At 55.7% G+C, this 12,524-nt stretch overlaps 1 protein-coding gene across 1 annotated transcript; it reads left to right on the forward strand.

Moving 5' to 3' along the window:
• The first annotated feature begins 5,527 nt into the window (after positions 1-5,527).
• On the forward strand, positions 5,528-9,066 carry RPS14 (ribosomal protein S14). Its single transcript, XM_075766838.1, has 5 exons — positions 5,528-5,664; positions 6,998-7,148; positions 7,482-7,643; positions 8,144-8,220; positions 8,957-9,066. Exons 2-5 carry the CDS (start codon positions 7,000-7,002, stop codon positions 9,022-9,024), a joined length of 456 nt encoding a protein of 151 aa, XP_075622953.1. The 5' UTR covers positions 5,528-5,664; positions 6,998-6,999; the 3' UTR covers positions 9,025-9,066.
• The last annotated feature ends 3,458 nt before the right edge of the window (positions 9,067-12,524 follow it).

Genomic DNA, 12,524 nt, shown 5'->3' on the forward strand with positions numbered 1-12,524 from the left:
AGCTATGCATGAAAGGCCCAGGAGTTCCCTGGTGGCTTGGTAAACGCGAGGACCTCTTCCAGAGGGAGCAATAAGGTGCTTTACGGAGACTCCAGCCAGGCTAGACAAGCCGTGCCATGCAAAAGGTGTGCGCCATCAAAACGGCTCTCAGCCATACCATTCCGATCTCCTTCAATCCTTTATTAACTAACTCCACTCACGCTCCTCCAGAGCGGGGACGCTTTAGGCCTTGCACCCCACGCCCTCAGCGCCCATGCTGCAGCTCGGCCCCGACTTTTCTGGCGGCAGCAGCACCCCTGCCAGGCGGCCAGCATCCCCCCCCTGCCAGGCGGCCAGCATCCCACCCCTGCCAGCAGCACGGCAGTGCCCAACGCCGAGGTGGGATGCCCGGGCAGCGGTGGGGCGAGGGCACCCCGCACAGCTTCGCCTTCTCCTCCAGAGCCCCCCCCGTGCAGCGCACCGGTGGAAGGAACGTGGGAAGACACGGCGGGACGTGAGGCCTGACGGAGCCGAGCACTCGGGGTGCTGCTGCGGGTGGCGGGGCGAAGAGGACTCTGTGCCCGGACCCCTCGCTCCGCCGTCCCGCAGGCCCCGCCGGACCCCCGACCCCGACCGGCTCCTCCCGAGGGGCACCGGGCACCGCAGCGACCTGCCGAAGGGAAGGGGAGGGTCGGCGCGGGCGGAGCGGCCGTGCCCGGGGGGGGGGGGGGGGGGCGGGGGCGAGAAGGGCGGCGGGGCCCGGCTCCCCCGCCCCAGCCCGGCCCGGCGGCGGTGCAAGGCCCGGCGGGTCCCGGCCCGCGCTGTCTCCTGGCGCGGCCGCCCTTTGTCTGCGCCGCCGCCTCCCGCCCCGGTCGGCCCGTACCTGCCAGCCCGGCCGGGCCCGCGCCGCTCCGCCAGGCCGCCACCGCCGCCCGCTCCGGCTCCGCTCCGCTCGGCTCCGCTGGGCCCGGCCCCGCTCGGCGCGTCCCGCCCGCCGCCCCGGCCAGGCACCGCCCCGCCGCCCGGCCCGGCCCGGCCCCCCGCCGCCCCCCCGACAGGCCCCGGCCCGGGAGCACCGCCCCGGGGGCCGCCCTGGGCTCCGTGCCCGGGCCGCGGCACAGCCCCAAAGGCCGGGCCGGGGAAGGCGGCGCTGGGCGCCCCGGCCGCAGACACCGCGGGACTCGGAGGGTCAGCGGCATCCCCCGCACCCAGCGGGGTTGGCCCCCCCACCGACCGCTCCATGTATCCCCTGCCCAGCACAGCTCCTGGCTCCTCAGGTCCCTGTCGTGTCAGGGCACGGCGGAAGGCCGTGAGCCATGCGATAACCTCCCAATGGAGAGCTCCTTCCATCCCCAGGCCTGGGTCATCCACCCTGCAACGTTCCCATCCCTGCTCTCGCCGCTGCTCCCCAGGACGAGCGTGATGGGGTATCCCAAAGGGTAAAAGGCCCAGGCAGCACATTTGGTGTAACTGGGCTGTCAGGCCAGTTACATTTATCTTTCTCCCCGTGCATGTGCACCCTTCGTGTTAGATTTGTGAAGCCAGTTAAGCCTGAGATCCTGAGCCGCAGAACCCGGGTGTGATTTCGGAGAGCCAGTTCATCACATCCTTTCAGCTTTTCCACCCTGACTCCAAGCTCACAGTACATATCTGAGTCACGGGCTGGCTGTCCCTGGACCTGCAAAATTCCCTTCATTCCTCAGAGAGGAAAAATGAGCCCGACATGGCTCAGCAGCTCCACTGCTGTCCCTGCCCTCCCTGCATGCAGATACACGCTCTACTCTGGCATTAAGTGCCAAAACCAGCCGCCCGGGTCTGTCTCACCACCTCACTGTGTGAGAAGGGATGCAGCGCATGAAGACCCCGCTGGGTTTCATCTCCAGCCCATGGGGACAAGTTTTGTGTCCAGCCGGCAGGGATGAGATGCAGCAGCAGGTCTGTTGGGTTTGGCTTTTGCAGCATGCTCTGGGAGAGCTTCTGACTTAAGGGGAGGCGAGGAAGCAATTTCAATCAAATGAAATGGGCAGATAAACAAACAAAAAGAAAAGAAGAAAGGAAATTGTAGGGAAGGAGACACAAAGAATTGTAGACAATTACGGCTGCAAACTTTCAAACGCACTCCAAAGCATTCATTGAAGTCAAAGACTTCTTATCCTTAAACATTTCACTTCCCTCACAAGCCTTTTCTCTGAAGATCCCTGAATATCTTGCCTACACCAAAGGTACTTGAAAGCTCAGAAAACAAAAAGGGACAAACAGGAAGTTTTTAAACTATGAACTGCTGTAAAGGGTATTAAAGGGATTATTTTTTTCAGCCTTAAATGATTTGCAAACTCAGCCTGAAAATGTATCTGCACCGGGAACAGCTTTCTGAGGCCATGCTAACCTCCGTCAGAGTTTTAGCAGAGAAGATTCATGCACAAATCATCAAGCAAAAAAGCCAGCAATGAGTAATCAAAGGCACGCACCAAACTCCGAGGACAATCTGCAGAATCCACAATCTCCAGCGGTAAAGTTTTCCACTGAATAATTGCTTCTGAGAAAAAGGAATTTGTTGAATGCTTGGTCTGGCATTTGCTAATACTTTTTTTTTTTAAAAAAAAGAATGACCTACTCGCTGGAAACAGAAGGCTGCTCAGAAAAGCACTGGGATTTATTAATACCAGCTCTACCATTTTACATGAGTATCAGGTAGCTTTTTTTCCCCATTATCTTCCGTCTGCAAACACAAAGGAAACCGGTTCCTTTCCTGCACGCTTTAACTTACAGGCTCTTCTTCAGCACATCTGTCAGAAAGAAGTTCAGCGGCTTTCCTCCACGTTGTCTCCAATTTATTAATCAACACAGTCAGCTTCCTACTGAGTTACAGCCAAATTATGGTCCCCTTGAAGTCCATGGCAGCACTTCCACCGACTTCATTAGGACCAGAAACTGGCTCTTGAAGTCCCTGCCAATTCTTTAAGTGCTTTAACTTCAGCGTTGGAGATTTCTTTTTTAATCTTCTTATGCTTGTTTCTGACACATCATTTTACATGTGTGCATGCACAAACTGCCTTTCTGAAACTAAAAACGGCCCTAAAAATTAATGGAAAACCTTTTCTTTTTCTTTTTTTTTTTTAACCTATGAAAGGCTGCTTTTGGGCTCCTGAATTTCTCTTTGCCAGGGTTAGAAGAAAAACGCCATTTTGAAGGGCCTGGGGCTCTTCCCACCAGCCCTGCGACAGCCCTGACCACAGACCCTGCTCCATACCAGGCTGACAGCGAGGGTTGAGCCTCCAGGGAGGGTTTTGGCCTCTTCCAGCTCCGGTCCCTGTTTCAAGGCCACCAGCAAGGCCACCAGACTGGTGGCTCGTGGGAACGAGATGCAGCCACGGAAACAGCAACATCCGAGCACCAAAAATTCCTGCTTGCGGGAAGCCAGGAGCTGAGGGCTCCACAGGTCAGCCCAGTTGCTTCCTACTGACCCCTCTCAGCCAGGACCGATTTACACCAGGGCCAAGGCCCGGGCAGTAGAAAAGGTCGAGAGCAGCGTTTCCATCTGCCTTGGCTCTCGGGCTCCTTTTTGTTTAGTCACCGGCTGAGTTATGAAACCCGCCTGCAGCGTCACTCTGTCTGTGGGTTTCCCATGGGCTGGGGAGGCTATTACCAAGGAGCAGCTGGAATGTTAATTACCCATTAAGGAACTAAATCTGGGGGATTTCTCAAAGCAAATACACATGGTCCCTGGCGCTGACCCCACCGTGGCCTGAGCATCCTTCCTGGCCAGGCTGGAGGATGCAATCCTCCCTTCTCGCTCATCCCAGCCCTGGAAGGCCCTCAGCGCTGTCCTCAGCAGCCAGGACAGTCTGCTCAGGGCTGGCATTCAGGGCCCAGGAACGTTTTGCAGGGCAAGACAGTTCCCTTGAAAACACGCCAGGACTGGTGCAAGGCAAAGAGCGAGCGAAGAATTTGTCCTGGGGAGCAGAGAAAGCCCCATCCCTCACAGAGGCTGGAGGGACTGGGAGCAGCCTGCCTCCCAGCTGCTTTGGGACGGAGGGCAGCAGTGGATTCTGAACTGCTGAGTTGGTTTGGGTTTTTATAGAAGCTCATCTGGTTATTTCAGCCTGTTCCCCCATAAGTGGAGGGTTGCTGTTTCCTTGCCTCTCTGGCTTGCATTGATTCCAGGAGAAGACCTGTAGATTGGTGCAAGCTTCATGGAGGATCATCGCAGCCCGCGTGGCTCCTTGGGGAGAAACCCACCCTGCCTGGCTCGGCTGCACGTGCACCCTTCACCGTCCCCACAGCTCCTTCTCGGACGCGTCACCCAGTCACCACGGCACACGGGGTGTGACGCAGGCCGACCTCTGCAGCGCTCACCTGCTGCGAGCCCCCTCCCTCCCCCTTCCTTCAAACCAGGCCACGGCTGTGTCACTGGAGCCCTGGACTGGAATTACAGCAGTCCCACCGATGTATATTTTAAAAGCCTCTCCTTCATTATTTAAGCAGGAAGATCCCTGATGCAGCGGCAAACTGCTAATGAAGAGAGAAGCGGGCGAGGGTGGCCTGCGGAGTCAAGACAGGCTTTACGGTGGCACCCATGGGCACAGAGAGTTTTCCTGGGGCAGAAGCCCAGCAGAGGCGAGCAGGAGCCCAAACCTCTTCTCCCTAATGTCAGCCGAGAGGTTTGCACCCCAGAGGGACCTGGGATGCTCGGCCAGAGACAGGACAAGGTACCCTGAAAGATATCAGCCTTGCTGGGCAAGGGGATGCTCCCCTAAAACCACACAAAATATTCATTTGCTGGACCATCTTAATGTAAAACTTTACAAATTTACACTATGCTTGCTGTAGAGGTGGAACAAATCTTCCCCACTGATGGCTCTAGGAGGTAGTCCCTGCACCGTCGCTTATAGCTGCGAAGTCCGCGCCGCTCACGTCAGCTGCCTGACCTCCCAACAGAGAATTACGCGTATTAAAACCTCTCCTGTTACCTCCTTAAACGAAAGTACTCCAGACTTCCACATACTATAACCTGCATGTACATCCCTGCATGGGTGAAATTCCCAAACACCTCCTTCCAGTCCAGGCTCCCGCCTGAGCTCGGGGCAGGGAAAAGCAGCTGCCTGGACGCCCATGGCACCTCACCGCGCTCAGCCACCTGACAGCGAAGCGAAGGGGAACGGCCTGCGCCCTGGCCCGGCTCTAGCGGAGCACAGGCAGCGCTGGCTGTGGCTGCGTGGCCGGGAGGAAGCGAACTGCGTGCTGGCGTTACACCGATTTTCCTCCAGTTGTGTTTTAAACTGATTCAGGCCGGCGTTTCCACAGCTCTCCTGGCTCTGTCAGGCGCACGCACACACCCGCCCCCATCTTGGGGAGGGCTCCTCGGCCAGCGGCCGCCGCCATCTTGGGGAGGGACCCCAGGGAGGATGACGCCGCCATCTTTGGAAGGGACCCGGGGGAGAAGCGGCCGCGCCATCTCGGGGAGGTCGACCCGACTTGCCCTCGGGAGCGCCGTTCACCGTTTACGCGGCGGCGCCCAGCTCGGCGGGATCGAGATCGGGACAGAATCCTGCGATCGGGGAAATGCCGCTTCCCTCACAGCACTCGGCCGCCTCCCGCCATCACTTCCGGGTGAGCGGAGGTGACCTCCGCCCCCTGACCCCGGTCGCTTCCTTTCCAGCGGCGGCCTCCGGAGGAGACGGGGAGGTGAGTGTGGGGCTGCGGTGTATCCGCCGCCATCCGCCCGCCCGCGCCTCGCCGCGGTATCCCTGCCCGCCTCCTCGGGCCCGGGGCTCCGTGCGGCAGTACGCCTGGCGTGGCTGGCGGAGCGGGGTGCTAGGCCGCGGGCTAGCCGGGGGCTGGAGTAGCTGCGCGCTCGGGGCAGACCCGGCGCTCCCGGTTAGGGGTGGAGAGCGGCCGGGCCCGGCCGAGTGGAGGACCGGGGAGGTCGGGCCGCGGGGCAGGGCCGCGGCTCTGTGCTCGGCCGAGGCTGGGGGCCGGCCCGCCCCCGGTCCCGGCGGTGTGAGCCTTCTCCTGCCCGCTGGGCCCTGGGCGGTCGGGGCTGGGCCCGGTGCGGTTTCGGGTGAGCGCTGAGGAGCAGCGGGTACGTTGTTTTGAGGTTAATAGCAGCGTTTGCTTTGTCTGTCGTGTGGGTATTGCTGGGCTTTACGGGCCCAGCTGGAGCGGTAAACGTCCCTGGAACCTTGGGCTGGCTGTCGGGAAGGGGACGGGCTTTGTCGGAGTGGCCGTCTGAGCTCAGTGCTGCTCTGTGGAGAGAGGGCCATCGGGCTACGGTCTGTGGGTGGAAGTAGGTCATGCTTGGGCTAAATGACTTCACTAGGGAAGTTCTCTTGTACAAAGCACCAGTTGTAGCTGGTGTTTGGCAGGAGAGGGCTATAGGGAACCATCTTCCTGTGCTCCGGGGCAGATGCACAGGATCCCCGGCTGTCTGACCAAGCACTGCCGAGTGCCACACCTGCCACCTTCCGTAGCTGGCTGCAGGGTTTGGAGGCAGAGTACTTACCTGGGCTAGTCCCGGTTAGCAGACCAGTAACATGTAAGAACCCAAGGTAGTACTTGAAAGGTCTGGAGAGTCAGAGTTTTGTGATGGTACCCAGGTCTTTAATAATTGGTTAGGTCTTCTGTTTCCGTAAAGTCATGTAAATGAGCAAGGGGAAGTTCTCAGCGCGTCTGGTTATCAAGCAAAGGGGCTCCCATGTGTTCTGCTGCAGTGGTGCCTGGGGACATCAGCTGCTGTGAAGCACAGCGTGGGTAGCTCCTGCTGTCAGGTGCAGCTGGAGACCCCACTATGCAGTTGTGGGTGGTGGCCTGTCCGCCAGCAAGCAGCAAAGCAGGCAACATTGGGGGTTTTTAAGAAGTCCAGTTATATGCCAGAATTACTCCCTGCATTTTACTGTTGGTAATCCATTTATGTTGCTTGGGAAAAGGTTGCAGTAGCAGGGAGGTTCATAAAATCCTGTAAGAGAATGTTGAGAAATCCATCCTCACTCGGACTTCTCTCTTTTTTTTTTTTGTTCAGAAATGGCACCTCGTAAGGGCAAGGAGAAGAAGGAAGAACAGGTCATCAGCTTGGGACCTCAGGTTGCTGAAGGAGAAAACGTCTTTGGTGTCTGCCACATCTTTGCTTCCTTCAATGACACTTTCGTCCACGTGACTGATCTCTCTGGCAAGTACGTACTGAACACCGGCCACCTTGCTGCGCTACCTGGCTGCTTTGGTTTTGGAACCAGAAATTAGATTTGGCCAGAGGTTCTACCAAAGTCCTTGAGCTTCTGCTGAGCTGTAAGATCAGATGGTGTGCGTACATGAACGTAGACCAGGTGGCTTGGTGTGTTCCTGTGTGATGAATGTTGCATTCAAGCTACTGGATTGGCAGCTTATTGATCCAGTAAAAAGAAAACATTAAGACATAAAAAAAATAGGTTCTGTCTGTAGCCAGAAGCTGGTTTGTGGGGAGGAAAGAGGAAGGGCTTTTTTCTTAATGTCCCCTTTCCCTTTTGCAGGGAAACCATCTGCCGTGTGACTGGTGGCATGAAGGTGAAGGCCGACCGAGACGAGTCTTCTCCCTACGCAGCTATGCTGGCAGCCCAGGATGTTGCCCAGAGGTGCAAGGAACTGGGCATCACTGCCCTGCACATCAAGCTGCGTGCTACTGGCGGCAATAGGTACGTTGGAGGGGCTGGGCCCAGCCTTCCCAGAGGATGTGTCCAGTCTTTGAACCGTGTCAGATCGCGCCACATCCCTTCTTTGTCCTGTGTCAGTTGGGAAAATGGATGGACCCTGTGAACTTGTCTTTAAACTTGGCCCGAAGGGTGTCTGTCACTTTGTGTGGTGACTGGCTGATGTCATCTCTTGCTGAGCATCTGGAACTCATGCTGAATGGGTGTCTTCACTTGCCTGGAGCTGGGGGTGCTCTTATTTATCTGGTAGTGAATAGGGAGGTGCTGTCAACTTGGAGATGTGTTATTGTGGAGTGACAGGGAAGTGCATGTCTGGTGGCTGATGGTGTGTGAATGGTTTGGGTCTGGGGACAGGAGGAGGTGAGTTCTGGTACCTGGGTGTTTTGGGGTGGGGAAACTGTGATTCTAATGCTGTCACTTGTTTGTGAACTGTGTCCAACTTCTGAGTCACTTAAGGGATTATGGGTTCTGGTTCTCTCCTCCAGGACCAAGACTCCTGGACCTGGTGCCCAGTCAGCCCTGAGAGCTCTGGCCCGGTCTGGAATGAAGATCGGCCGCATTGGTGAGTGGTGATAGCTGGGCATGTATGTCGTTGGTATATCAGTGCAGAGCCTTGCTGCTTAAAAAAAAACCAAACCCAACACTATAGTTTTGAGGGATTATTTAGTGAAAGGAGCTTTGCAGGTATATATGCTGCTTGGTTTGATGTTGGGAGGTTCTGCTTGGCCTCTGTCAGGTGGCACTGTAGGTATGACTTAGTTTAGACAGATTCTTAAACTGATGATTCACCAGGAGGTGGCGTGAGCAGACCTCAGAAACCAAGTTTCTGTCTGCATGATAAACCCCGGCTGCGCAGCAGGATGCTGATGCTCCTCTGACGTAACAGCGTTTGTGCCAGAGCCGTTCCATCACCTAGAAGCATTGCACTGGTCTCGGTGTAAGACGGTGACTCAGTAATAACTGAATTCTCCAGCTGTTTACAGGAGAGTCCCAAACGTTGTTGGGGAATCACAAGAAGCAGTGGTGTTGGTTGCTTTGAAAGTTGCTCCGAGCACCCTCTGTTTCTTTGGAAAGGCTGTGGCTGCCTGGCCCAAGTGGGATTGGGCGACGGGGATTTTCGCTTCCTAAGCGTGAAAAGCCCTTGGCGAATTCACAAATACCTTCGCTCCCGTGGAGCGTTCGTTCCACCTGTGCGTGGATCCTATGGGGGTGACTGCTGGGGTTGGGGTGGCTGTGCCCACTTGGTGTCTTGGGGTACCTCTGGAAAGTAACAGTGTGTTTTGTGGTTCTCCCCACAGAGGATGTCACTCCCATCCCATCTGACAGCACTCGCAGAAAGGGTGGTCGCCGTGGACGTCGTCTGTAAACAATGCTGCACCTTTGGTTATTAAAGCTCTCTTTTAAACCTCGGCTCAGCTGCCTGTTTTCTTACTGAGGCACGCTCAGAAGTTGAGCAGCTTCGGTTTAATTACATCCACGACTGCCTTATCCTCTGAAGCTGGTCTTCTGGTTTGGGTGGGTATTAGTACTGCTGCGGCTGAGGCGCCTTTGAATGCGCACTGGGAAAGCTTCTAAAAGCACTGGAATTACAGCTCCCTCAGCTGCTCTGTTTAGATATTTACACTTCCAGAGGTGTTTAAGAAAAATGACTCCTCATTTTAGTCACGCCCTGCTTCCTGCACTGATGTTTGCCATTCTGTAGACTGCACTGCCATCACCTGGAATAAATGCTCATTTCCACAGCTGCCAACATTCTCTTCCTAGCTCTCCAGGCTTTGAAATCCCTCCTGTTTCTGTCACTTCCTCATCTCTAGCAGGATTTTAGACCAAGAGAAGATTCGTGGGTATGCAATACTTGAGTAGTACAGTTTACAAGATCAGTATGCTCCTGGTGTCAAAGTTCTTTATGCTTGCGGTTAAAATAGCTGTGGCTTCTAGAGCTTGAGAGAGAGATTAAATTGTTGAAACTCCTCCCGTGACACGGTGACTGTAGCCCTTGCACAGTGCAGTGCCTGTTCTGACACTGGGTCAGTGTGCTGTCCTGCAGTGTCTACAGCTCATCGTGCTTTTCCTCCTCCATGAGCTCACTTGGAGCTGGTAAAATGTCTGAGAATATTTGTGGTCAGGTTTAAGTGATGGTTATTTGTCAGAACTGGTTGAAAAACCTTAGGATTCTTAGCACAGTTACATGGCAATTATGAATAGTCATAGATGATATGTGACCTGTGAAATGAAGCTGGGAGGTGGTGTTCTGGTGTCCAGGGCTCCTGGACGAGGTCTGCCTCCAGCTCCTGAGGCTCGAGAACCTCGCTGCTTTCCCGTGGGCTTTTTCCCAGCCCTCTGTGGGGGATTCCTTCACCTGCCTGCTCCCGAGCCTCCCCCCCTCACGGGAGAGGGTGCTTTGGGTGGTGGTGTTGGTGGAGGTGCTCCACTCTCAAAGCGGTCTCTGTCCTGGTGAAGTTACTCTGCCTGGGTTGGATCCAGGGCCTCTTGCTCCCATTGGACTTGATCTTCAGTTCTCGAGCGCTCTTGCGTGGTGAAAGTGGATGAGTCTTGCAGCCGAGGAAGCCAGACTGGCTGATCTGAAGTCATGATGCGTCCTGGTCTTCACAGTGAAAACTACGTGGATGGTTGTGGTTTCAAAGTGAGTCATGATCTCTTGGAGGGGTCCCTGCTGTGGAAAAGAAAGCTGGGCTTGTGAGCGAGCTAACTGCTGCTGGGTTTGCTGCAAACTGTTTCTTAATGCGTGACTTCCCCTTTCTGTGGACAAAAATCTCTGCCTGGACAGATGTTCCTAAGCCAGCGTTTCCCTTGGCACAGCCATGGTGTTTTATTTGTAATTTTATCTGTGGCCATGGAAAACTTTAGAATAAACTTCCCTCACTGTCCTAAAAGTGCACTATTTGCAGTTCAAATCGCTCTTTTCCTGTACTCAAGGTGTTCTTTGAAGTTCTGTGTGGAGAAGGTGCCGAAAACATGAAACCGGCAGTGGCTCAGCCAGCGTGGAGCTGGAGGGAGGAGGGCAGGGGAGCAGGCTGCTCTTTGCAGGAGGCAAAGGTGTGCTGTGTCACTAACGGCTCTAGTCAATAATTTCTTTAATTACTCTTATATAGCCATAGGACAAGGGGTAATGGTTTTAAATTAAAAGAAAGGAGATTCAGACTAGATGTAAAGAAAAAATGTTTTATGCTGAGGGGGGTGAGGCACTGGAGCAGGTTGCCCAGAGGGGTGGTAGATGCCCCATCCCTGGGAACGTTCAAGGTCGGGTTGGACAGGGCTCTGAGCAACCTGGTCTAGATGAAGATGTTCCTGCTCGTGGCAGGGCGGTCAGACTAGATGACCTTTAAAGATCCCTTCCAACCCAAACCATTCTGTGGTAAAATCCAAGGCAGGACCTTTGCAGTGGTACAAGTCTAACACCTTGTCTCTTTGGGTGCAATTCATGATGTTTTCTGCTCAGTCGTGGCTCCTGTCTGTTGCCTGCCAAGGCAGAGCACAGCCACCCCACCGCAGGCTGCCTTACCCTGCTGCTTTTAGGGCAGACCTGGACGAGGGAAGGTGTCTGCTCAGTACCGCTCCCCGGGCACAGGAATGGAAGGGGCTTTTCATCTGGTGGGTTCCCCCATGTAGCGGGGTCAGGCTGAGCTCCAGTGGTGGTGAGCCTTGCCGTGGCTCTGGAGAGGACCCTCACATCTAACCCGAGGCAGGAGGAACCCAGATCTACTGCCCTGCTCGGCATATCCCCCTCCTGGGGAGGATTTCTGGGGTTTGCACAGGCCGCAGGAGCTTTGCCCAGTGCGGGAAGAGGAATTTGCTGTATCGGCCCTTAATCTTTGGAAGCGGGAGCTCTGCTCAGCACGGGGGGCTGTCTGGGCAGAGCTGCCGTAAGCCCAGCTCACGGGCAGGGTCTTCCCTGGGCTCGCTGCACAATTAATGGCAAAAATCGCTTTTATTTCTTAGTCGACCTGACGTCTTTGAAACAACTTCCCATGTCGGTGTGAAACCCCCCCAGGGGAGAAATGGTGAATGAGGAAGAGAAACTCGCCCGGAGGGGGCTGCTCGTTACGTGTCCCAGGGCTGGCTGGAGGGAAAGGCTCTCCTGGCCGAGCACGGGGTGGGTTTCATGGCGCTTGCCCTTGGGTTTGCCTGTCCTGTGCTGCCGAGGGTGTTGTCCGAGGGGCAGTGAGAAACGTGGGTTTGCTCACCCGGTGCCAGCCCGCACAGGATCTGCGGGCTGTGAGACAGGGGCTCGGCTGGTAATGAATGGTTTCACGTGAATGCCCGTGGGGTTATTTCCACCTCTCTGCTTGAAATAATTGCTCTGCTGGCTTGGGTCGAGGTCCCCGGGGAACGAACAGGTCTGAGCTGAGTCCTGGTACTGCTTCTTGCCCCAAATGGCTTCTTTTCCCCCAAAAAGACAGCTGCTTCCCCACCCTGGTGATGGTGCATGTCGTGTTTTTCATGGGCAGCACAAAATATGCACAAATACTAAACCTTGGGGGTGAGAGCGTGGGGATGAGCCTGCGCTGGGTCCCGAGGCTATGGAGGGAAGAGGGGGATGAGGCAGGCTGAAAGCTGCTCTGTAACAAGTTCTGCATCTTCCCAGGAAAATCAGTTTACATGCTCAAAACACTTCAGATGCCACGGCCCTGTGCAGAATGGTGTAGTGTGGGGGCAAAAAGTGCTGAAGAAGTTAGACATGAGGAAGAAATTCTTCCCTATGAGGGTGATGAGGCCCTGGCACAGGTTGCCCAGAGCAGCTGTGGATGCTCCTGGATCCCTGGAAGTGTTCCAGGCCAGGTTGGATGGGGCTTTGGGCAACCTGGGCTAGTGGAGGGTGTCCCTGCCCATGGCAGGGGTTTGGAA

Source organism: Balearica regulorum, chromosome 14 (assembly GCF_011004875.1).
Source record: "Balearica regulorum gibbericeps isolate bBalReg1 chromosome 14, bBalReg1.pri, whole genome shotgun sequence".
Lineage (NCBI taxonomy): Eukaryota > Metazoa > Chordata > Aves > Gruiformes > Gruidae > Balearica > Balearica regulorum.

Bases quoted from the DNA above. Each gene is read 5' to 3' on its own strand.
- RPS14 (XM_075766838.1), top strand. From the start codon at position 7,000: ATGGCACCTCGTAAGGGCAAGGAGAAGAAGGAAGAACAGGTCATCAGC. The intron at 7,149-7,481 runs GTACGTACTGAA...TCCCTTTTGCAG, and splicing joins GTGACTGATCTCTCTGGCAA to GGAAACCATCTGCCGTGTGA. The intron at 8,221-8,956 runs GTGAGTGGTGAT...TTCTCCCCACAG, and splicing joins AATGAAGATCGGCCGCATTG to AGGATGTCACTCCCATCCCA.